The sequence below is a fragment of the Typopeltis vanoorti genome, chromosome 2 (genome assembly GCF_054136105.1).
Source record: "Typopeltis vanoorti isolate ZY-2024b chromosome 2, IOZ_Tvanoo_1.0, whole genome shotgun sequence".
Taxonomy (NCBI): Eukaryota; Metazoa; Arthropoda; class Arachnida; order Uropygi; family Thelyphonidae; genus Typopeltis; species Typopeltis vanoorti.
In genome coordinates, this window is record NC_143550.1 from 78,019,998 (window position 1) to 78,043,271 (window position 23,274).

Below are 23,274 nucleotides of genomic sequence, written 5' to 3' on the forward strand. Positions count from 1 at the left end.
ACAAAAGGATATCTGCCAGGTATCAGAAGCAGACTCCAGCTGAAAACACACACACAGACAGACAGAAAATATCTCTCCAGGTTTAACCACCAGGACATGGAAAATTAAGACACTATAGTTCGCCCACCATTTCTAGATCCCTTCTTGGCTTGGTGCCAAGAATAGTCGATTCATGCTGAAGGGGAGAAAGAAATGAAGGATGTACGAATTGGTCGCCAACATGCGAAATCACGTGCTTTCTTGTCTATCGCTGTCTAGTACTAGCTTGATTTTTGTTGTTCTCTTTTTGCATTATTTTTTTATTATTAATTTGTATGATGGATCCAGTACAGTCAACAAGTTCTATTGTTACACGTTTCAGTAGCGCTTGCAAAAGAATATTGAATAATGTGCTGACATTCTGCGAAAAAGAATCGTCAGAAGGCCGTCTTCTTGTTCCCCTTTCTCAAGTCATAAAACGTGCAAGTGCAATTGTGGGCGTATCGGGGTCGACTGTTAAAAGAATTCGTAGGGAATTAAAAGGTGAAGGTAAGCCAAAATTTAAATCTCCTAAAAAAAGCGCCAGAGAAAGAAAACCATCGAAACCGTAGCTTTGAATGATTTCGATGTAGACGCTATAAGAAGAGCTATTCACGAATTTTACGTGGTCGAGAAAAGAGTGCCAACTGTTCCGAAATTGATTCCTGTGCTTAAAGAAAAAATTAATTTTCCTTGGAAAAGAGAAACTTTAAGGAAAATACTTCATGAAATCGGATTTTGTTTTAAAAAGTCCCAGAATAAAAGGAAACTCATGGAGCAAAGTGACATTTTTTATGTAGAACGCAGTATTTGCACGTATTAACACTCTAAGTACATTTTTCCAATTGTTATACAAGCAAAATAGTTACACTTTAAAAACAGCAATGTTCGTAAAAGAAAAGCTAAATTTTCCGACATGTAATAATAAATAAACTCAGTTTGTTTATTATTACATCCCAGAAGACAGACTGATTACCCTATTATCGGAATGGATTCTCCTTTTTCTGACGTGCGCAGAAGTGTCGAGGGACCTCAAATCGGTGGGCGAACTATACCTACACAGATTCCATAGTCTGGAATTGCCATTATGCATTTGTTGTCCAAATCTTCAACAAACTGTAGATCGCTTACTGTATGATTGTCAGCTACTGGACTCCATCTGGATGACCCTAATGCAACACATCATCACTTTGGAAGATAGTGGCCGGTGTCAAAACAGAGACTTATCCAAAAGTATTACTCAGAATTATTTATTTGATAATAGAATCAACCTCCAATTGTTGTAATGTAATATAAACTGTTCATAATGTTTGGACTATATAATGTAAATATATGTAGATATAAATATATAAATATGGATATAAACATTTACATATAGACCTCCTGGGAGTCGAACTCATTGAGAGATTAGATGCACTTACTATCCCTAAGTTTCTTTGATGATATTAATTCACAACAGAGAATGAAAAGAAAATAATTAATATTTATTTAACTTATTTGCTGGTATTATATCCAGCACAAAAATCATTTGTCACATTACATAAGTAGCAACAATTTGGTTAACAGTGGGATCAGTTAAACAAAAAAATTGTAATGGACAACACAAGGAACTAAAGTCTTAATGGGTATCATTTGTTGTTGTTGGATAAAGACAGAGAGATAGAGAGAAAACGAAAAGAAAAACAAGTATTAATTAGATCTGAACATGACTGTCTCCCAGATTTTTGGTAAATCGATACAGCCATAGTTGTTGAGGTTTGCTGCTGATTCCAAAAACAGTCTCTCCGACTTATGACTTCTGTGTAGCACTTTTGTTTTCTTCCATTTGATTCTGTTTGAAAGGGTATTCAAGGCATGGTCTGCTAGTCCTGACTTGCGAAAACGATAGTGCCAAATGTATTTTTTATGTTTTCAAAAGCAAATGTTAACATTTCTTCCTGTCTGTCCATTAGCAAACCAGGTCATAAGTACAGGACATTTCATACACTCCTGGATTTGAAAAGGAGAAAGTTTATTCTTGGGTGAATGGATGAGTTGCCAATTTGATATATGGTTTAAATATGGTACAGAGTTAGTATTTATTAAGCACTATAGATATCTTTTCGGATGTGTCCTTAATGCATGGAATGGTAATGGTAACAGTTTTGCTGTAGTCTTGCTTATTAAGCAATGAAGGGATTTTGTGGGAAACATTTAGTATTTTGTCTGGTCTTTGGAATTATAGCCATTAGCTAAAAAAGTGACTGAAGTAAGTGATTTCAGTGGTAAGAGCATTGTGATTGGAACAGATTATTCTGCTCTGTGAATTAAGGATACCATATTGTTGAGCTGGATTATGGTGGTGTGATTGCAGAGATCTCCCTGTATGTGCAGATTTATCATCTATAAGCAGAAAAGAAAACTCATTTGTGCCTATGATCCCAGAGATGGTTCTAAGGAATAATTGGAGTTTCATCAGGAAGGCTTGTGACTAGTGTATCTAAGAATGGCAAAATGGAATTTTCTGCTCTTTTATATTTTAAACCCTAAACCATGGGCAATCCTCAGCACCTCTGATGTAACGGCAGATAAATAATTTGAAAAAGTCGAAAGCCAGCACCAAAAAAAATTCGAAGTCCTCAAGCACTGTAGTGCTATGGAATGACTGCAGTTACAACAGAATCGTGCAGTTGTAAATTTATCATCAATAGCTCTAATCGATGAAGCTGTCACCGTGTTAAGTTGAGGATATACCTTTGCCATTAGACCTGGACAAGTTCCAAATATGAAAATAATGACATTCGTTAAATGTGGAATTTATGACCTGCCTCCAGTTATAGTCGGTAACATTTGTTTGGACATAACCAACATCTTAATCCAATCCATACCTCCCAGAAGCAATATACCAAAAAAGAGAAAGGAACAGCTTTAAAAGAACTGTACAGTAATAACAATATTGCAATAATTAAAACAGACAAAGGTAATGCAACTGTGATTATGAATTTAACAATATGTGAAAACAAAATGCATATACTTTTACGAGATCATTCTACATACCAAATCATAGATCGTGATCCTGAAGAGTCACTTCATGAGCAAAAGAAATTGTTAACATTCTCAAGCCCTTTGATGTAAAAACACCCAGAATATATGGAGCACCAAAAATTCACAAATGAGGTACATCCCTACACCCAATTTTGGATAGTATAAACAGTCCTGCTTACAAATCTGCTAAACATTTGGCTAAATTACTAGCCTCCATCACATGTAATTCTCCCTCTTTTGTTAAAAATTCTATTCACCTAAAAAAGTATATTAAAAGGGCATATTTTAAAAAGTTCAGATATATGATTAGTTTCTATATTACATCGCTATTTACCAATGTACCATTAAATGAAACCCTGGGTTTGCTAATGTCACCCTTCCCAGATATATTTGAATTATTCAAATTTAGAGTACATGATGATTAGTTTGTTTGGAAAGATATACAAAGAATTAGATGGGACAGATATGGGCCCCACCCCTTTCTTGCTTTTTTAGCCAATTTCAGTATAGAACAGGCCTGGTTGGCCGAGTGGTTAGCATATCTACTCTCCAGCCATAAGGCTGCCGGTTCAAATCCTGCCGTGGGCATGGATGTTTGTGATTGTCTGTGAAAATACTAATGATGGTGGTGGCCAGTAGATGGTGTTGGTGTAGTTGCAGTTAGTTGTAGTTGGTGGAATGAGTGGTGGAGACAGCTGTAGAGTAGGTGCCCTTCCTTGATGAGTCTTTGGACTCCCTGGAGGTGTCGCGTAATAATAATAACACTTAAAAAACCAAGCACCCTCAAACCAGTGGTTTGGCTGTGCTATGTTGATGTGTTTGCTATTTGGCCACATTGTCCAGACACATCAGATACATTTTTAGTGTATTTACGAGGTTCCAAAGGTTTCTGACCTGACATACAAAATTCCTGCCAATTTTAAAACAGCATGCATAACAGATAGCATCATCTATGGGGAAGTTAGTGTACCAGTTTCAACTCTCTACCTACATCATATCAGTTGGAGGCACTTGTTTGACTAACATGTGGCATACTAAGTGACTTTAATGTTAAAAATTGAGTACCACACTGTGATAAAGTTTTTCACCAAAGAAGGGCTTTTCCCAAGTGCTATCAAACATAGATTGGATGGTGTTTATAGGGAAGCTTCTCCTTCATATTCCACTGTGAAAGAATGAGCTAAACAGTTTCACCTAGGCAGAGAGAGCATCAAAAATGATCTTTGTGATGGTTGACTTGTGGAAGTGATGACTGAGGAAACTCTCTCTCTTGTTGAGGAAGAACTGCTCAATGACAGATGGCTAAAGGTCAAAGACTTTCTATAACAACCGTCTTTTGCATGATTCACGAGAAGCTTCACATGACAAAGGTCAGTGCAAGGTGGGTGCTTTGAACTTCTCTCTTCAATTCAGAAGGAGATTGTGTGACCTGTTCCTGCAAGTTTTTAGAGCTTTGCCAAGAAAATCAGAGAGAAGTGCTGGAATCCATTGTCAGCTGGGGTGAAATCATGGTCCTTTATTATGATCCTTTTTTCAAAAGAGAATCCATGGAGTGGTGCAAACCAGGCGAAGCACCACCAAAAAAAAAGCCAAGGTCACTCAGTCCAAGAAGATCATGGCAACAATCTTTGGGGATTTTGGGGGGAATTCTCTTGATTGACTTCAAGGAAAGGAATACCACCATGAATGTAGAATATTATGCTTCACTCCTGCACAAACTACATAACACCATAAAGAAGAGACTAGGAATGCTGAGTCATGGTGTTTGCCTGCTTCATGAGTGCTCCAGTCCATGTGGCTATTGTTGTGAAGGCTGCAATGAAGGACTGTACTTCCACCCCACAGCCCAGTTCTAGCACCCAGTAACTACTACCTCTTCTCAAAACTTAAGAAAGACCTTCGAGAAAGAAAATTTGCACATGACAATGAGGTAAAAGATGCACTTTTAGGCCATTTTGCAGACAAAAGTACAGACTTTTTTCAAGGACATAGAAATGTTAATTCAAACATGTAAAACATTTGTTAAAGTAAAGGGAGATTATGTTTAAAAGTAACACAGTTGTTTTCTACCACCTCTAAAAGTCATTCAGGCCGGAAACTAATGGTACCATCATCAAATTCCTGCCATGTACCCTCAAGGGGTGTACAGGTTATGATAGTACTACATCATTACTAACTCCCTATCTATTATTTTCCTCCAAATCAGTCTGTTACTTGTCAAGACTCTAACATTTTCAGATCTTATATTTCTATTGTCTAAGGCACTTTGTACTGTATCAGTCCATCTATATCTTGGTCTTACTCTGGGTCGTTTTCCTGCCAAACTGACGGAGAACACTTGTTTTGCTAATCTTTCATCGCCCATTCTGTTTAAGTGACCATACCACCTGACATTAGCTCTGCTAACGCATTCCTGGATGCTGACAATGTCAAGTTCTTTCCTAATATCCTCGTTTTTAATATGATATTGACATTGATGCCATCTGTTCACACCTCCAATCTTTCTCAGGAATCTCATGTCTTTGGTCAAGTGTTAGTTCTTACCCAGCTTTCAGATCCATAAGTTAAAACTGGTTTGAATACTGTCTTGTATACAGCTAAATTAGTGCTCCGACTAATTTCTCTCTTATTCCATATGAATTTATTTAATTGACTTCCTACCATACCAGCTTTGTTAATTCTAATGTCTATTTCCATATTTAATTTACCATCTTCACTAAAAATCGTGCTTAAGTGGCTGAAATGTTTTACTTGTTCCACAGGTTCTCCATTCACAACACAGTTGACATTTTCAATGAGTCTGCCTATTTTCATTGTCTTTGCTTTTATTTCCGATCTTCATACCATATCTATTACAACAACTATTCAATTTAGTCAGAGAATCTTGCAGACTTGTAGCAGATTTATTTAGAAGTATAACATCATCTACATAAAGACATTAACATCTCCAATTTTGATATCAGGCCAATACCACTTTCTTTCATAATATGATCCATATAGATAATGAATAAAAGAGGGGATAATGTACATCCTTGTCTCACACTAGATTAAATCATTAAATCATCTTCCTGTACTTCCTTCAATCCTAACTGCTGATTTACAACTCAAATAAAGACTAAGTATTGCTTGATATAATGCCCCACTGACACCATATAACTGTAGCATATTGAATAGCTTCTCTCTTGGCACCTTGTCATATGCCTTTTCCAGATCGACAAAAACTTAAATACAGATCTTTGTTATATTCCCATGATTTCTCGTACTATTTGTCGTAGAGTGAAGATCTGATTCTGACAGTCTTTATTTGGGCTGAATCCATATTGTTCTTCACCAAGCTTTTCTTCCACAATTCTTCTCAATGTAATAAATCTTATCAGGAACACTAAGTAGGGAAATACCTCTGTAATTCTCACATTCAGTTTTATTTCCCTTTTTATATATGGGTACTACGAGAGCTCTACTCCAATCATCGGGAATTCGTCCCTCTGTCCATGCCTTCTGAACTATGCAGTGCAGCCACTGTAAGACTTTTATACCACCATACTTAAGCATTTCTCGTTGAATATTATCTACTCCTGCTTCCTTTCCACATTTCAAGCCTTTGATGGCTTTTTCTACTTTAAGTATGTATATGTATTCTTGACTGTATGCCCGTTGAGTGTTTTTTACCACTGTGCTATCACTGCTTGTTTTATTTAGCATTTTTTTGAAGTAATTACTCCATACTTCAAGGATATCTTTTTCTCCTGTTTTTCATATCACCTTTATCATCTCTAATTCCTTTTACAGCACTCTTTCCTCCATTTCTGAGCTTCTTCAACAGCCTCCAGAATATTTTGCTGCCTTCTTGATATTTGTTTTCTATGTTCTTGCCAAAGTCCTCCCATGACTTTTGTTTAGCTAGTTTTACACAGTGTTTAGCTTTCTTACATTTGTCTCTGTATTCTCTAAGAGCACAAGCTGACTTATTTGCCAGGAACTTTTTATATGCTTTCTTCTTTTCCTTCACTGCATCTTTTACTTATTGTGTCCACCATGGAGTTCTGATTTTTCTATCCTTGCAGACAACCTCACCACATGACTCTGGCTGAATCAATCAGGGTTTTCTTCAAGATTTGCCACTGAATCTCCAAGGTTTGGTTACAGTTCTCAAACTCTTTCATTTTTACTTCAATAATCTTTGTGTATTTTAGTCTACAGCTCACATTTGAGAGCTGCTCAACTTTAATTCGCTTTAAAACTTTCTTACATGTTATTCTTTTCAATATGAAATTCAGTTTTATCCTGCTCAAGACTAAATAGTGATCACTTCCAATTTCAAATCCTCTGTACACTCTGGTGTCATGCACCAGGGAATAAACAAAACTATCAACAATAACATAGTTAATGAGACTTTTCTTATTTCTTGCCTCTTCTCTCCATGTGAATTTGTGCACATTTTTATGTTGGAACATGGTGTTAGTAATAACCAGTCCATATCCTGAGCAGAACTCCAACAGGTATTTGCCATTATATGTTGGAACATGGTGTTAGTAATAACCAGTCCGTATCCTGAGCAGAACTCCAACAGGTATTTGCCATTATTATTAGCTTTGGTTAGGCCCCCAGCAGCAGACCAAGCGACGGGTCGGTTGGGAGTAGTACTAACAAGAAGTCGCATCTAAAGTAACACGCGGACCCTGCATGGGAAGCGGGAATAACACGTAATAGAAGAAGAAGAAGATTAGCTTTGGTTAGGGAAAATTTGGCTATTTTTGCCAAATTTTCCCAAAATATTTTTGTATGTCTCATAATCACTTCCTACTCTGCTATTTAGATCCCCAACAAGGACCAACTTTTCCTTTTTCATTGTGTCAGTAGCTTTCTCTAGAGCCTCAAAAAATTCTTCCACTTCTACCTTAGTAGAGCCTCCTGTTTGACCATAGGTACAAATAAGTCTCATTGTCCAGTTCCCCATTCTGATATTTGCCCATATCACTCTGCTTGAGACTGCTTGCCATTCAAGAAGATTAGCCTCGTATTTAGTGTTAAATACAATGGCTACTCCTTCTTTTCCCTGAATGTCATTGCCTGAATATAACATTTTGTATTTATTGCTCAGAAAGGTCTCACAGTTTTGTCTTTTTTGTTTCAGTCACCCCTATTATGTCGATCTGGTACTTATCTAATTCCTCAGCTAGCTCCATTTCTTTGCCATTCAGGCTTCTTATGTTGATAGTACCGATCTTCAACTCTGGTGATATTGAGTTGGGGTGTGTTTTAGGGTTTGTTCCAGTAGCTGACTTTTCGCTGTTTGCCCTGGTTCCCTGGTGAAAACAATGGGGATCTTGTTTAACCGGGCAACGCCCCAGCCAGCATGAAATTTTGTCATGTTGTACTATCATTTTGTACTAATGGTCCTTTCCTCGTAAATAGCCAACACCCTAAAATCCATTTCACAATGGAACAGAAAGCTAATCACTGTCTGCCCTTCTTAGTTACACTAGTTACATGCCTTCCTGATGGTTCATTATTGTTTTCTGTTTATAGAAAAACCTACACATACAAGATGATATTTGCCCAGTCAATCACACCATCATCCAGCTGAACAATATGGTATCCTTAAAACACTAACTCCAAGAGCCAGAGCTGTCTGTTCTAGTAACAGTGCTCTTACTACTGAACTCACTTTTTTGCATCACACTTTTTTTTTTAGCCACTGGCTGTAATCCCCAAACAATAGACAAAATACTAAATGTTCCACAGAAATCCCTTTCATCTCATTCAGTACACAAGACTACAGCAAAAAAAAGCTGGAGTTATCTTTTCCAGTGACAAAGCTCTTACTACTTAACTCACTTGCCTCACACTTTTTTTATCCAGTGGTTATAATCCCTCAAAAAACAGACAAAATACTAAATGCTTCTCCGAAATCCCTTTCATTGCCTAACACAAAATTGTTACCATCCCATGCATTCAGGACATATTCAAAAAGATATCTAGAGTGCTTAATAAATACCAACTCTGTACCACATTTAAACCATATATCAAATTGGCAACTCATCCATTCTCCTAAGGACAAACTGTTTCAAACGGTGATCAAATCATTGTTTCTCTAGCTTACGGTTAATGATGTAACTCAGCTTGTCCTGTATATTTATGTACGCTCCAGATGATGATTTTGATGTGAAGATCGAAACGGTGGGATAATAAAAAAAAAAAAAATAAATAAATGAAAAAGTTTTTTTAACACGGTTGTAAATTCCATAAAATTTTTAAAATGAATGCTGATCACCGTATAACCCTAAAACAAAGGACAAACTGTTTCCTTTTCAATTTCAGGAGTGTATGAAGTGTCCTGTACTTATGACCTGGTTTGCTATGGACAGACAGGAAGAAGTGTTAATATTTGCTTTTGAAAACATAAAAAATACATTTGGCACTATCATTTTGGCAAGTTGGAACTAGCAGACCATGCCTTGGATACCCCTTCAAACAGAATCAAATGGAAAAAGACAAAAGTGCTACACAGAAATCATAAGTCAGAGAGATTGTTTTTGGAATCAACAGCAATTTTAAATCCAAGCCAGTATCGCTGTATCAATTTACCAAAAATGTAGGAGACCATTTTAAGATCTAATTAATACTTTTTTTTTCTTGTTTCTCTTTATCAAATAATAGATGGCACCAATTAGGACTTTAGTTCCTTGTGTTGTTTGTTACAGTTTGTTTTAAACTGATCCCTCTATTAACCAAATTGTTACTGTTTGCGTACTGTGACAAACAGTTTAAGCTATGAAGACGCTGGCTATAATACCAGCAAATATATTTAAATAAATATTATTTCCTTATTATTCTGTCGTGAATTAATACCATCAAATAAACTGACTTGAAAAATATCAATTTGAAAATGCAAATAAATCAAAAAGTACATACCTTGAGCATTAAAAGGGAGTAAAATTGTTCAGTCTGGAAATAAGCTATGATTAAACTATTACACTTTTTTATAATGTTAGTCAAGTGGCTTTTAATTTATCGTCCTACATGTTTCGCCAATTTTTCTATCGGCATCTTCAGGGAATACAAAATTAGTAAGCTATGTGAAGGTAACTAACAGACTAGGTTATAACTGATGGTTCTAATTCATACAAAAATTAGTATTGTGCGAGACAATGCGCGTGTCTTGGGAACATGATTTATTTGTTATGACTCATGATGTAATTGTCATGAAAGTTCATTTCTTTGATGTTTAATGATCTAATTAAAGCTTTCCAAATTTCTGGTAAGGTTAGACCTTGATTCTTGTTTAGGTTTTAAGTTGTGCCGGCGACTGTAGCTGCTTCCTTGAAGGTTCTTGAATGGTAGTTATCTTCTATATAGTGCATAAGGCTCTTATCCCACTCAATGTGATGGTTGGAGGCAAAGTGGCAAGAAAGGCCTGAAATGTCTTGTCTGTTGTTTCTGACATACCCTATGTGTTCTTTCTTTCTCGTTTCGAAGCTTCTAGAAGTCTGACCTACGTAACTAATACCACATGAGCAAGGTATATTATATACTCCAAAGTACTTGTAGAATGGATGAGGGTCTTTCGGTGATCTTAAAAATTTCCGAATAGCGTTGACTAGCTTAAATGCAACTCTGATATTATGTGGTTTTAGAAGGTTAGTCAATTTTTTGGAAATGCTGCTGACAAATGGAATAGTAATAGTACTGATGTATTGGATGTCATCACGTTGTCTATGTGGTATATCAGTCAAGAGAATCTTGTTGTGGAGTCTTTTTGGATAACCATTTAAAGATAGCTCTCTGGATATCATAGTTAATTCCATTTGTAGGTCATCTTGGTCTGTTGTGTACTGTATAGCTCTTTTCTTGAGCATATGGATAAGCTAAGTTTCTGAGATATATGATGAGACGAGTTGAAATGGAGTTAACGTCCAGTATTTGTAGGTTTTCTATACACAGATAGGTTGATACTATTGTTGGTTTGTTTCTTTATTAGGATGTCTAGGAATGGCAGTTTTCCATCTTTTTCAATTTCTAATGTGCATTTGATGGTATGGTGGAAACTATTGATTTGGTTGAGGTAATCCATTAGTTCTTCTTTCATGTGATCCCAAATGAGAAAGATATCATCAATATATCTGTACCAAATTTTCGGTTTTGGAATGATCTGGGATAAGATTTTATCCTCTAGATTTTCCATGAATAAGTCAGCACAAGGAGGAGAGAAGGGGCTACCCATGGCTAATCCGGTGAGTTGTTTGTAGACAGTTTTTTGCCAAATAAAATAGAAGTTAAACAGTGATTGAACAAAGTAGTGATGTTTCTTGGGAACAAGTTGTCTAAGATGTTGATGACTTCAACCACTGGAATGTTTGTAAACAGAGATGTAATGTCCAGGCTTGCTAGTATATCATCTTCATAGATAGGGATGTTTTTTAATTTATCTATAAAATGTTGTGAGTTAAATCTTGAAATGGTTATCCAAAAAGACTCTACAACAAGATTCTCTTGACTGATATACCACATAGACAACGTGATGACGTCCAATACATCAGTACTATTACTATTCCATTTGTCAGCAGCATTTCCAAAAAATTGGCTAACCTTCTAAAACCACATAATATCAGAGTAGCATTCAAGCCAGTCAACACTATTCGGAAATTTTTAAGATCACCGAAAGACCCTCATCCATTCTACAAGTACTTTGGAGTATATAATATACCTTGCTCATGTGGTATTAGTTACGTAGGTCAGACTTCTAGAAGCTTCGAAACGAGAAAGAAAGAACACATAGGGTATGTCAGAAACAACAGACAGGACATTTCAGGCCTTTCTTGCCACTTTGCCTCTACCAACCATCACATTGAATGGGATAAGAGCCTTATGCCCTATATAGAAGATAACTACCATTCAAGAACCTTCAAGGAAGCAGCTACAGTCGCCCGCACAACTGAAAACCTAAACAAGAATCAAGGTCTAACCTTACCAGAAATTTGGAAAGCTTTAATTAGATCATTAAACATCAAAGAAATGAACTTTCATGACAATTACGAGTCATAACAAATAAATCACGTTCCCGAGACACGCATTGTCTCGCACAATACTAATTTTTGTATGAATTAGAACCATCAGTTATAACCTAGTCTGTTACCTTCATATAGTTTACTAATTTTGTATTCCCTGAAGATGCCGATAGAAAAATTGGCGAAGCATGTAGGACGATAAATTAAAAGCCCTTGACTAGCATTATAAAAAAAGTGTAATAGTTTATATACATAATAGTCAAGAAAAAATACCACACAAACTATGATTAATTTTAAATCCATCTGAAAATGTAAACATTTTGTGGATATGAATGAAAATTGCTACTGTACGCACAGAGATGTGAGCCCCGTCGATACTTCTGCGCATGTCAAAAGAAGGAGAATCCATTCCGATATTAGGGCAATCAATGCGCTTCATGGGATGATTGTTTATTATTATATGTTGGAAAATTAGCTTTTCTTTTATGAAAATTCTAGTTCTTAAAGTGGTAACTACTTGGCTCGTACAACAGTTGGAAAATTTACATATAAAGCACGTGATTTCGTGTGTTGGTGACCAATTCGTATATCCTTTATTTCTTTCTCCCTTTCAGCATGAATTGGCTATTCTTGGCACAAAGCCAAGGTCGGCTCTACGAAGTGTGGGGGCATACAATACCACAATTAAGGTGTCAGGAAAAATCTAAAAATAATTTTTTGCCATTTCAACAGTAGGTGACAAGAATTCGCTACAATCAAAATCAAAAATGATTCTGCTTCTATCCACCAACGATTTCACTTTGAATGATGATTCATATATGTAACATTTGGATGATTATTTATTTATTTTCGTCTTAGAATCCATTTCACATTATTTTTAATGTGAAATTTATTGATTTATTGCATTTTAATAATGTTAATTTTTTTGCTTCATATAATATGTAGGTTTCTCACAAAAAATCAACAAATGAAATCACCCTAAAATACAAGAACTTTCTGAAGAAATAATGTGGATATGCATATTTTTTCAAGTATTCTCTTCATTTCAGAGTTAACAATGTGTATATGTGTGTGTGTGTGTATATATATATATATAAACACACACACTGTGGATTCCAGCTAATTGCACTAGAACATTTCAGCCAATTAAGCAGCTGCTCTAGTTATGCAAATTCTAATGTTAATTATTATTATTTGACACCTACAGGGAGTCCAAAGACTCATCGAGGAAGGGCACCTGCTGTACAACTGTCTCCACCACTCAATCCACTAACTACGCTAACGCCATCTATCGCAACCACCACCACTAGTATTTCCACAGACAATCGCAAACATCCATGCCCACGGTGGGATTCGAACCTGCAGGCTGGAGAGCAGATATCTTAACCACTCGGCCAGCCTGGCTAGCTGAGTGGTTAGTTAAAAATAGTTACAAAATTTTTAATAGTTAAAAAGTTATAATAAAAAGAAACTAACAATTCACTGAGCCAGAAATGAATTACAATAGTGAAATATGTATTTAATTTCCTAAAAACAGCTGGTGGAACAAAGCTGTGTCATTTACGAGCAATTACCTGGGAGGGATAATCTTGAGTGCTGCTGTCTTCTATCCCAGTTTAAACAGCATGCTGTTCCCAAAAGGCAAATTTTCTTGATTTGGTTTTGTTTTCTTTAAGATAAATGATTATTCCTATAAACCAACTTCTACTGTGTGTGTGTGTATACCCACACATATACAGTTGTTTTATACATCTTTGTTTCTAATAACTATAAAAACGGAGGAAAACTCATGTTTAAACTTATTTATTGTAGAATATTTGCCTAAGTGTCATAGGCATCTTCAGTAGAGGATTACAATTTTACAGAATTTAGGGTGGTTATTTAAAATAATCCTGTACTGAAGATGCCTATGGCACTTGGGTGAAAATTCTACAGTAAATAAGTTGTAACCATTTTTATAGTTATTATGCCAACTCATGGTATTCCAATGTTGAAGCATATCTTTGTTTCTCACTAGTGCTTGACAAGGTTCGAAACTTTTTACCTCATCTGGAATCATCACAGAATCACTTTTGTGAGAAATCTTTTGATAACTGTAATATTGAAGACGTTCAAGACTGTGAAGGACCACTCATAGAAATGGTATGGATACTTGATTTTAGATTTATAATTTAAAAAATTAATATCAATTTTTACCCAAACAGGTGATTCATCTTTATTAGTGACTTTACAATCTGGCTGTCTTCTTGTTTCCACTTGCACTAACGTAAATTATGCACTACTAACCAGAAAGCTCTCTCCACTCACCAAAGAGGTCACCTCTTTTTACCAATGTCTTATATTTCATCTCCTGTGGAAAGCCCTTCCCTCAGGAACTCTCTTCCCTTTTGGGCAGATTATTGTTTCCCTCTCCTGTTCCAAAAACACTTTCTGTGATTCATTTATAGAAATTAGACTTGCTGGAAGGCAGGCATTCTCCACTCAGAATTCCCCAAAACTCTAGCTTCTCAGTTTACATTGAACACAGAACAATTCCTAAACAGCCATCAGCAAATTCAGATTGACATCAAAATAAAATCTAAATGCAGAAAACCTCTTTTTTTTATAGATGGCAGTCATGCTTTCTGAACTCTTATAAATTCCATTCTGTGCAACTTTCTCAATCTGTTCTTTTACATATCTTTCCCAATCCAGAGATGACACCACAATACCTCAAGATAGTGCTGACCTCCTGGCAACATTCTCCTCCTCCAACTTCTGTACACACGACCAAGGCAAATGATCAAATGCCATACCAAAAAAAAAAAGTGCATCACATGTACTTTTCATCAGAAAGATATCTGAAGAATCTTTAACCTACATACCAGAAATATTCTGGTGCTAATGATATCCTCATCACCAGTTGTATTTAATATTTTACTCTGAATTAATACCCATTCTGTATTAATCCATCAAATCCATGCCCTCATGTTGGTGCATTCTCGTTTAGAAAGGAACATGAAATGTCAGTCTTGATTTCTAAGAAATTGAGATTGACATTTCATGTTATTGTGACTTTTGTTTAGTCTAACCTTTTTTTTTAGCAATACCATTCGAGTGGATCCATGTTGTTGCTAAAAAAAGGTTAGGCCAAATAATTTTTTTTTATGAAATAGTGACTACCAATATCAGTACCATTGCAGATCACAGGGATTACACAGCAGATTGCCATGCTACTCTGCTTTTCACCCTTTGTCATTGAGTAACCAGTTGCTCTCTGGCCATTAGTGTATATCACAATGGATGGCTTTCTCTTTTGATTTCTCTACCGCTGCAGGAGTGCTCATTCTCTATTGTGAATGAGCACTTCTGCATTACATTAACAATCCACTCATACTAACTTCAACTATCCATAGTTTTTGTTATGATAATGATAATAATGATCTTATAATGATCTTAATTTCTCTTTTCACATGAAAAGAGAAATGTACATACAGTGCTCAAACATCCCAAGCTTCAAGCATCTATAGCCAGTGCCTCGAGTGCTATCTTCTACCATTCCATAGGGGAGAACTTGCAGTCTTAGTCACTTTCATTGCTACAAAAATGCAGACTCCAGTCCTGCTGGCTATTTTTTTCACACAATAAAATCTTACTTCACTTCCTTCCCTTCAACTCATTTGGCACCATTTAGTCTTGAGCAGGATAAAATTTAATTTCATACTGAAAAGAAGAACGTGTAAGAAAGTTTTAAAGTGAATAAAAGTTAAGCAGCTCTCAGATGTGAACCGTAGATTAAAATATACAAATATTATTTTTAAAAAAAAATAAAAATGAAAGAGTTTGAGAACAGGAACCAAATCTTGGAGATTCAGTGGCAAGCCCTGAACAAAACATTGTTTAACCAGAGAGGCATATGGTGAGGTTGTCTGCAAGGATAGAAAAATCACAACTACATGGTGGACACAGTAAAGGAAAAGAAGAAAACATATTGAAAATTCCTGGTGAATAAGTCAGCTTGTGCTCTTAGAGAATACAGAGACAAATATAAGAAATCTAAATATTGTGTAAAACTGGGAAAACTTCGGTAAGAACATAGAAATAAATATCAGGAAGGTGGCAAAATATTCTGGAGGCTGTTGAAAAAGCTCAGAAATAGAGGAAAGAGTGCTCTAAAAGGAATTAGAGATTAAAGGTAACATGATATGTGGAGAAAAAGATATCCTTGAATTATGGAGTAATTGCTGAATGAAACAAGTACTGACAGCACAATGGTAAAAAACACTCAAAATGCATGCAATCATGAATAGATATCTTGAAGTCAAAAAGCCTTCAAAAGCAGGAGTAGATATTTGACCAGAAATGCTCAAGTATGGAGATATAAAAGTCTTACAGTGGCTGCACTTCATAGTTGGGAAGACCTGGACAGAGGGATGAATTCCAGATGATTAGAGTAGAGCTCTCATAGCACCCATATATATTAAAAGGGAAATAAAATTGATTGTGAGACTTACACAGGTATTTCTCTATTGAGTGTTCCTGATAAGATTTATGAAAGTATACTTGGGAAACGATTGAGAAGGGAAGCTTCCCTTCCACAACCTTCTCATCCGTGAAGAACAAGCCGAATTCAGGCCAAATAGAGGCTGTCAGGATCAGATTTTCATTTTACAACAAATAGTTGAGAAATCACGGGAATATAACAAAAGATCTGTATTTAAATTTTGTAGATCTGGAAAAAGCATATGACAAGGTGCCAAGAGAGAAGCTATTCAATACGCTACAGTTATATGGTGTCAATGGGGCATTGCATCAAGTAATACTCAGTCTTTATTTGAGTTGTAAGAAAGTACAGGAAAATGGTTTAATGTTAAATCTGGTGTCAGACAAGAATATACATTATCCCCTCTGTTATTCATTATCTATATGGATCACATTATGAAGGAAAGTTGTATCAAAATTGGAAATGTCAGTCTTTGCTTTATGTGGATGATGTTATACTTCTAAATAAATCCACTACAAGTCTGCAAGATTCCCTGACTAAATCGAATAACTGTTGTAATAGATATGGTATGAAAGTAGAAGGAAGCATTGAAAATATCAACTGCATTGTGAATGGAGAACCTATAGAACAAGTAAAACATTTCAGCTACTTAGGCTGCATTTTTAGTGAAGATGGTAAATTATTAAATATAGAAATAGACAACAGAATCAACAAAGCTAGTATGGTAGGAAGTCAACTGAATAAATTTATAAATTAGCTGTATACAAGACAGTGTTCAAACCAATTTTAACTTATGGATCTAAGAGCTGGGTTAGAAATAAAACACTTGACCAAAGACTATTGACTGCAGTTATGAAAGTCCTGAGAAAGATCAGTGGCATGAACAGATGGCATCAATGGCAATATCATATTAAAAATGAGGATATTAGGAAAGAACTTGACATTGTCAGCATCCAGGAATGCGTTAGCAGAGCTAATCTAAGCTGGTATAATCTAAGTCACTTAAACAGAATGGGCGAGGAAAGATTAGCAAAACAAGTGTTCTCTGCCAGGTTGGCAGGAAAATGACCCAGAGGAAGACCAAGATATAGGTGGATTGATACTGTATACAAAGTTCCTTAGATGATAGGAATATAAGATCTGATAACGTTGGAGCTTGACAAGTAACAGACTAGTTTGGAGGAAAATTGTAGATAGGAAGTTAGTAATAATGATGATGTAAATTTTTTATGTAGTACTATCATATCCTCTACACCCCTTGAGGGTAAATGCAGGAATTTGATGATAATGGTATTCAGTGATGTCCTTTAGTTGTGAAGACACAGAGTCAAATCTTGTCTAAGATGCAAGCATCTTTATAAGAGTTTTTCAGTCTCCTAGATAAGTTTTTTTTCCCAGACACTCAGATTTTCATTCCATAAGACAGGCACTAGTCAGAGAGCATATACAGTTAAGAAATATACACTGGCCTTTCATTGCCTTAGTTATTTTGATTATAATTCAAGATCACTCTTAGGCCAATATTCTTTATTTTAGTACTCCACATCCTTTTTTGCTTTATTTGGAAGCATTGTTCGAGAAAGTTTTTACATATATTAATCACATTGGTAACTGCTCATTATTTGTAGATGGAATAACTCTATATTTTAAATATTCACATGAATATTGATTAAATTTTTTTTTTCTTCACACATTTTAATGGACTATAGTGCTACACAATATCAAAGTGTGCCACATGATACCATAGGCTATATGTAAAGTGCAAACCAGGGTTGTCAGAAATGCATTAGGGAAAGTAGCAGATAAAGCTTATAAATGTAATGGAGTCTGCTAAAAAGAACCTAAATTAATGATTTTCAATGTAGTAAATTCAGACCAAAAAAGTAGCCCAATTACTTAACTTTCAATGTAAAAATTAAGTATTGAATAAATTTGAACAGTATTGCAAAACATACAATATAAATAGGGATGCTATTTATTATAGTCCTAGTGGCTGCATGCTTCGCAACCATATGCCTGGGGAAGGAGTGTCCTAGGTTCGATTCCCATCGGTGACGTGAGGAGCTGAAGGATCTTCTTCAGCTGTTGCCAAATTAGCCGGTCTTGGGCATGGACAGTAGGGTTTTCCTCCCAGTTTATCCTGGGATTTTTCATCCTGCAAAGCAGGCAAACTGGCCTTGAGAACTCAACACTATGGGGGTGTAGGGCTGACCACCTTATCCTGTGAACGGTCTAGGTCCAATGATTAATAAACCCTCGACACCGCAAGGTAAAAGAGGGTAAAAGGAAAACGAGATGAGTAATATTATAACACTCCCCCCCCCCCCTTAGTATTCACAGCACCCCCAGGGGGATGCTACCACCTCAGGTTAAGGACCACTGATCTAGAGCTTCCCTGTTGTTTTCACTGATTGATGTTACATCTCTTCATATTTGCCTTCGGGTTATTCTTGAAGTATCTCTATTGCCTTTCTCTTATTGTTATTTGTATCTTCTTCTGATTTTTTTTTGGGGGGGGGGGGCATACTTCATGTTAGAGGACTTATCTTTCCACTGAATCTTGAGGATTGAAGAAAGCCTTAACCCCTTCACGTACCAATTAAAAATTGGAAAGTGGTCGTTTTTCTGCCAATATTTTGGGCAAGGGTGATTTGCTGGATTAAATTCATCATTATTTGAAAAATAATGATGAATTTGTGCAAACGAAATAGCCGATGCACGTCGTTGCCAACTTTTCTCGGCTGAAAGGAAATAGGCACAAGATTGTCTAGCGTCTATATTCGGTTGTATTTATATGTGAAAACCAAAATCCAAAATCAATTTTGGTGCAATAAACAAAAGATGTGTCACAGACGTCTTTGTATGTTAAGGGGTTAATAGTATTTTTGAACTTTTTTTCCAGGATGTCATATATTGTCCACATTTCGCACTTGTATAGCAAATTGGGATGACGATAGCCTTATAAACTACAAATTTCCACAAATGTTCAAAATCTGCACTAGCATATTTCAGATGACACCAAATTTCCTTATTTTTTCTAGAGATGATTACCAAAGTAAGGGAAACAGGTCACATTTTCCAGAGTTACTTCATCCATCTACATGACAGGTACTGTCCTTTTAATGAGAAAGCATGAGAAAATTGCATTATTGTAAGAAAGCTGAAATTATCTAGTGATTTATATATATATATATATATATATATATATATATATATATATATATATATATCAGAGTCCATTAAGGTAAAAGGTTTCCATTCCATCCTCTAGGTTTTCATCACTTGGAGGAATTTTTCCATGAATGAGATGGAGAATTGTTGCAGCAAAGAGCATGGGTGCTAGCACCCTTACTCTTTGCTTCATGCCTGTTTTTATCTTGAATGGATTGCTCTAGTGGCAATTGCTGATTGCACTTGTTGACATATCACACAACTCTATCAAAAACAGAGATGAATTTTTGGCAGACAACTACTCTTTGATAGAATTTTTCAAGAAAGCTTACTGGTTGATAGAACTGGACACTTTGTAACACGATATTTGCTGCAAATTAACTGATCTAGCCAAAGGTCAGCATGAAATTGCAGTGAGATATTCTGGAAGCAATTTTTTGGGGGGCAAGAAGAAGTACTTGGTTATCAAATATGCAAGCAGAGATCATAGCAATTCAGTAGTTCAGTTTTTCTGATAATTATCACAGTCTGACATTTTTAAAAAAAAATAATTAGTCAAGGCATATTTTCTATGTAGTCAGCAGCCATATCATTGTATATACCTCTTTCCTTAAAAATTGCAGTATGAATGCCATGTATAGTATAAATAGTAATTAAATACAAATGCTACAATCAGCAATCCAACCGTTTTATCTCTCTGCCGCAGAACTGGAAAATAATAACATTTAGCAAGTACACAGTTTATTACAAGCTTTTCTATTAAAGTACCCAGTCCTTCCATCTATGTGCTATGCACATGCAGTGTGAAATGGATGTTAGTAAAAAAAAATTAATTATTTTTGAATAAACACTAATTTCGTTTATTTTATTGTAGCTATCCATAACCATCAGTAATACATACAAGGAATAGTTGCAGTAAAAAAAAAAAAATGGTGAAAATCTGACAGCTTGTTATGTGTTCCAAAACATTGCAAAATATCATAAAAATTGAATTCATCTTGACATATTCATGGCATGAAAAGAAAGTACAGCAATGAAGATTATCTGCAAATTCTGCCAACTTAAAAAAAAAAAAATGCAAGTGACGTGAAGTCATTAGCCTCTATATATATATATATGAGTTAGCCAGCCATTGAATTAGAGATTTTTATGCAGATGTACATAATTGTCACTTACGCAGCATATATGCAAAATACTTGGTCACATACATCACATTTTAGGCAACTATTTCAGAATGCTGTTGGTCAGTAATCGTCAATAGTGTTGATCACAATGGGAAAAACAAAGGATCTTTCAATTTCACAATAAGTATGCTTGTCTAAGAGATGTAACTGTTATCCTGAGACAGTGTCAAGAACGAGATCATTGTCTGAGAAGACTTAGATGGACAAACAGTACTACCTGCATGCAGCAATTGACCAAAACGTTATATGAAGGCTTTCCCAACCCATACCTCATCAAATTATGCATAGGGGATTGGTATTGGCAGTCACGTGACTATATAGAAACCTCTGATTTCTGCAAAGAACTGGAAAGTTTATCTATAGTGTTGTCAGGAACACTGACTGGACACTGGAAAAATAAGTCATGAGGTCTGACTAGCACAGTGCATCTTGTTCTGTACTGATTGTAGGCACAGAGTTTGGCAGGAGCTCTATGAATCATTGAACCCAGCTTGCTTTATAAACACAACTCAAGATATGGACATATGCCCTACAACAGTCTAGGACCTCATTACATGCCTACAGGAAGAATAGTCTAAAATTCCCATTGATTGTTATACATTTGTGGAAAGTATGCCCTGTAAGGTTGCTGCAGTCATTGCAGAGAAAAAGAGGTCCTGCATCATGGCTGTTTGTTTCTCACACTATGGTGTTCGTCGACTTCTTTCCAACATATTAGCATGCTTCAAATACCTGTTAACATTCTGCACCGTTCTTTTTTTTTTTTTTTGTAAGCCCACACTTCAGCCATAGCTACAATGAATAACAGTAGATGTTGTTGCACCATATTGGAGTTGTCATAATCTGGATTAGTTTCTTTTTGCATAATTTCAAAATAAAACTAGTAATTTTACTTCCGATCTTTCAACTATCTTTCCAAAGTTGATCAAAATTTTTGTGTATACAGGTAACTGACTATAGCAATAGTTTGCTATAGTAAATTTTCTTTGGAATAACACTGTGGTTGGGACTTTTTGATAGTGTTATAATGTCATTTGTTACAGTGAAAGTCAACTATCACATATTCTTACTACATACCATACTGTCAGTTGTGATGGTTTTGCTAATATTATCATTTGGAAAATTTTATTACTTTGTTAATGTGTTACATTCATCTCTTACAGAATATTGCCTTGTTTCCTCAAGATGAAAGTGATACAACAGATGATGATGCTGACACATCACAGAGCAGCACTTCAGATTCCATTAGTAGGAATCACATATCAGAAATTAAAACATCACAGAAGAAATCTCAAAATATCTATATGTTATAAAGTAAATTTGTAAATATGAAGCTTGTGGGATATCTGTATTTCATAATTGGCATTCCTATCTTACTTTACCATAAAAATAATCACAGAAGAAATCTCAAAATATCTATATGTTATAAAGTAAATTTGTAAATATGAAGCTTGTGGGATATCTGTATTTCATAATTGGCATTCCTATCTTACTTTACCATAAAAATAATTTTCTTTTCCCCTGCATAAGTAGCACGAACCATTCAACTCATGTAAGATGATACTTGAATCTGTATGTGTGTGTATATATATATATATATATATATATAGTATGTAATATTCCAGTGTTAAAATAAAGTTCTTATATATATATATATATATATATATATATAATACTAACAATAATGCATGTTCTCTTTTCTTTTGGTCACTTTGTATGTATAGTTTTGCAAATATCGACTGTAATTGGCAGCTTATGAAACTTAGGTTTTATATATTCTTTATTTTAATAAATTCATGTTATGTTTAGAAACACATGGTCTCAATAACAGAAATTAAACAAAACCAAGGTGTCTTTTAAAACCAGAAAGAAATGTTAGATTTGCATGGCTATATATAGATTGTTTTTTGAAAATAAATTATGGGGAGAAGTCTTCAAGTAACAGCAGTATGCACTGGCAGTTATATATGTCTTAAGGGAAAACTAGACATTGATAAAGTGTATATTGAAATATATTTCTGAAAAATGAATCTGCAGAAAATCGGTGCAACATGGAATGAATGAAGAAGGTGCCACCTTATTGCTTTCTTCTGACCCATTTATCTCTGCAAAAATTTTCACCATTACTTCCCCCCTCCCTTATTTTTGCCATGTTTTAAAAAAACAAAGCTATCAATAATGATCCTAACTGTGCCCTTAGACTGATGATAATTGCTGTAATTCCATTATGTTTACAATGCTCAGTAACATAATAGCACAATTCAGTAAACGTGATAGATAATATGTAAGTAAAGATATTTTGGCCTAAAATGTATTCCTTTCATTATAATTTTTAGGCCAACCACTATTTTTGGAAAGTATTGAAGCTTATTTGGAGACATTCATA

General features: G+C 35.3%; 1 protein-coding gene across 2 annotated transcripts in view; it reads left to right on the plus strand.

Annotated features, from left to right (window-relative positions):
- The window catches only part of LOC150109199 (uncharacterized), a 65,206-nt gene extending 42,873 nt beyond the window's left edge, over window positions 1-22,333 (plus strand). For both annotated transcript variants that reach the window (XM_090406186.1, XM_090406195.1), the window contains 2 exons: window positions 14,068-14,192; window positions 22,052-22,333. In XM_090406186.1, coding sequence (XP_090262312.1) covers window positions 14,068-14,192; window positions 22,052-22,201 — 275 coding nt within the window. In that variant the 3' untranslated portion in view covers window positions 22,202-22,333. The remainder of the gene's footprint in view (window positions 1-14,067; window positions 14,193-22,051) is intronic.
- The last annotated feature ends 941 nt before the right edge of the window (window positions 22,334-23,274 follow it).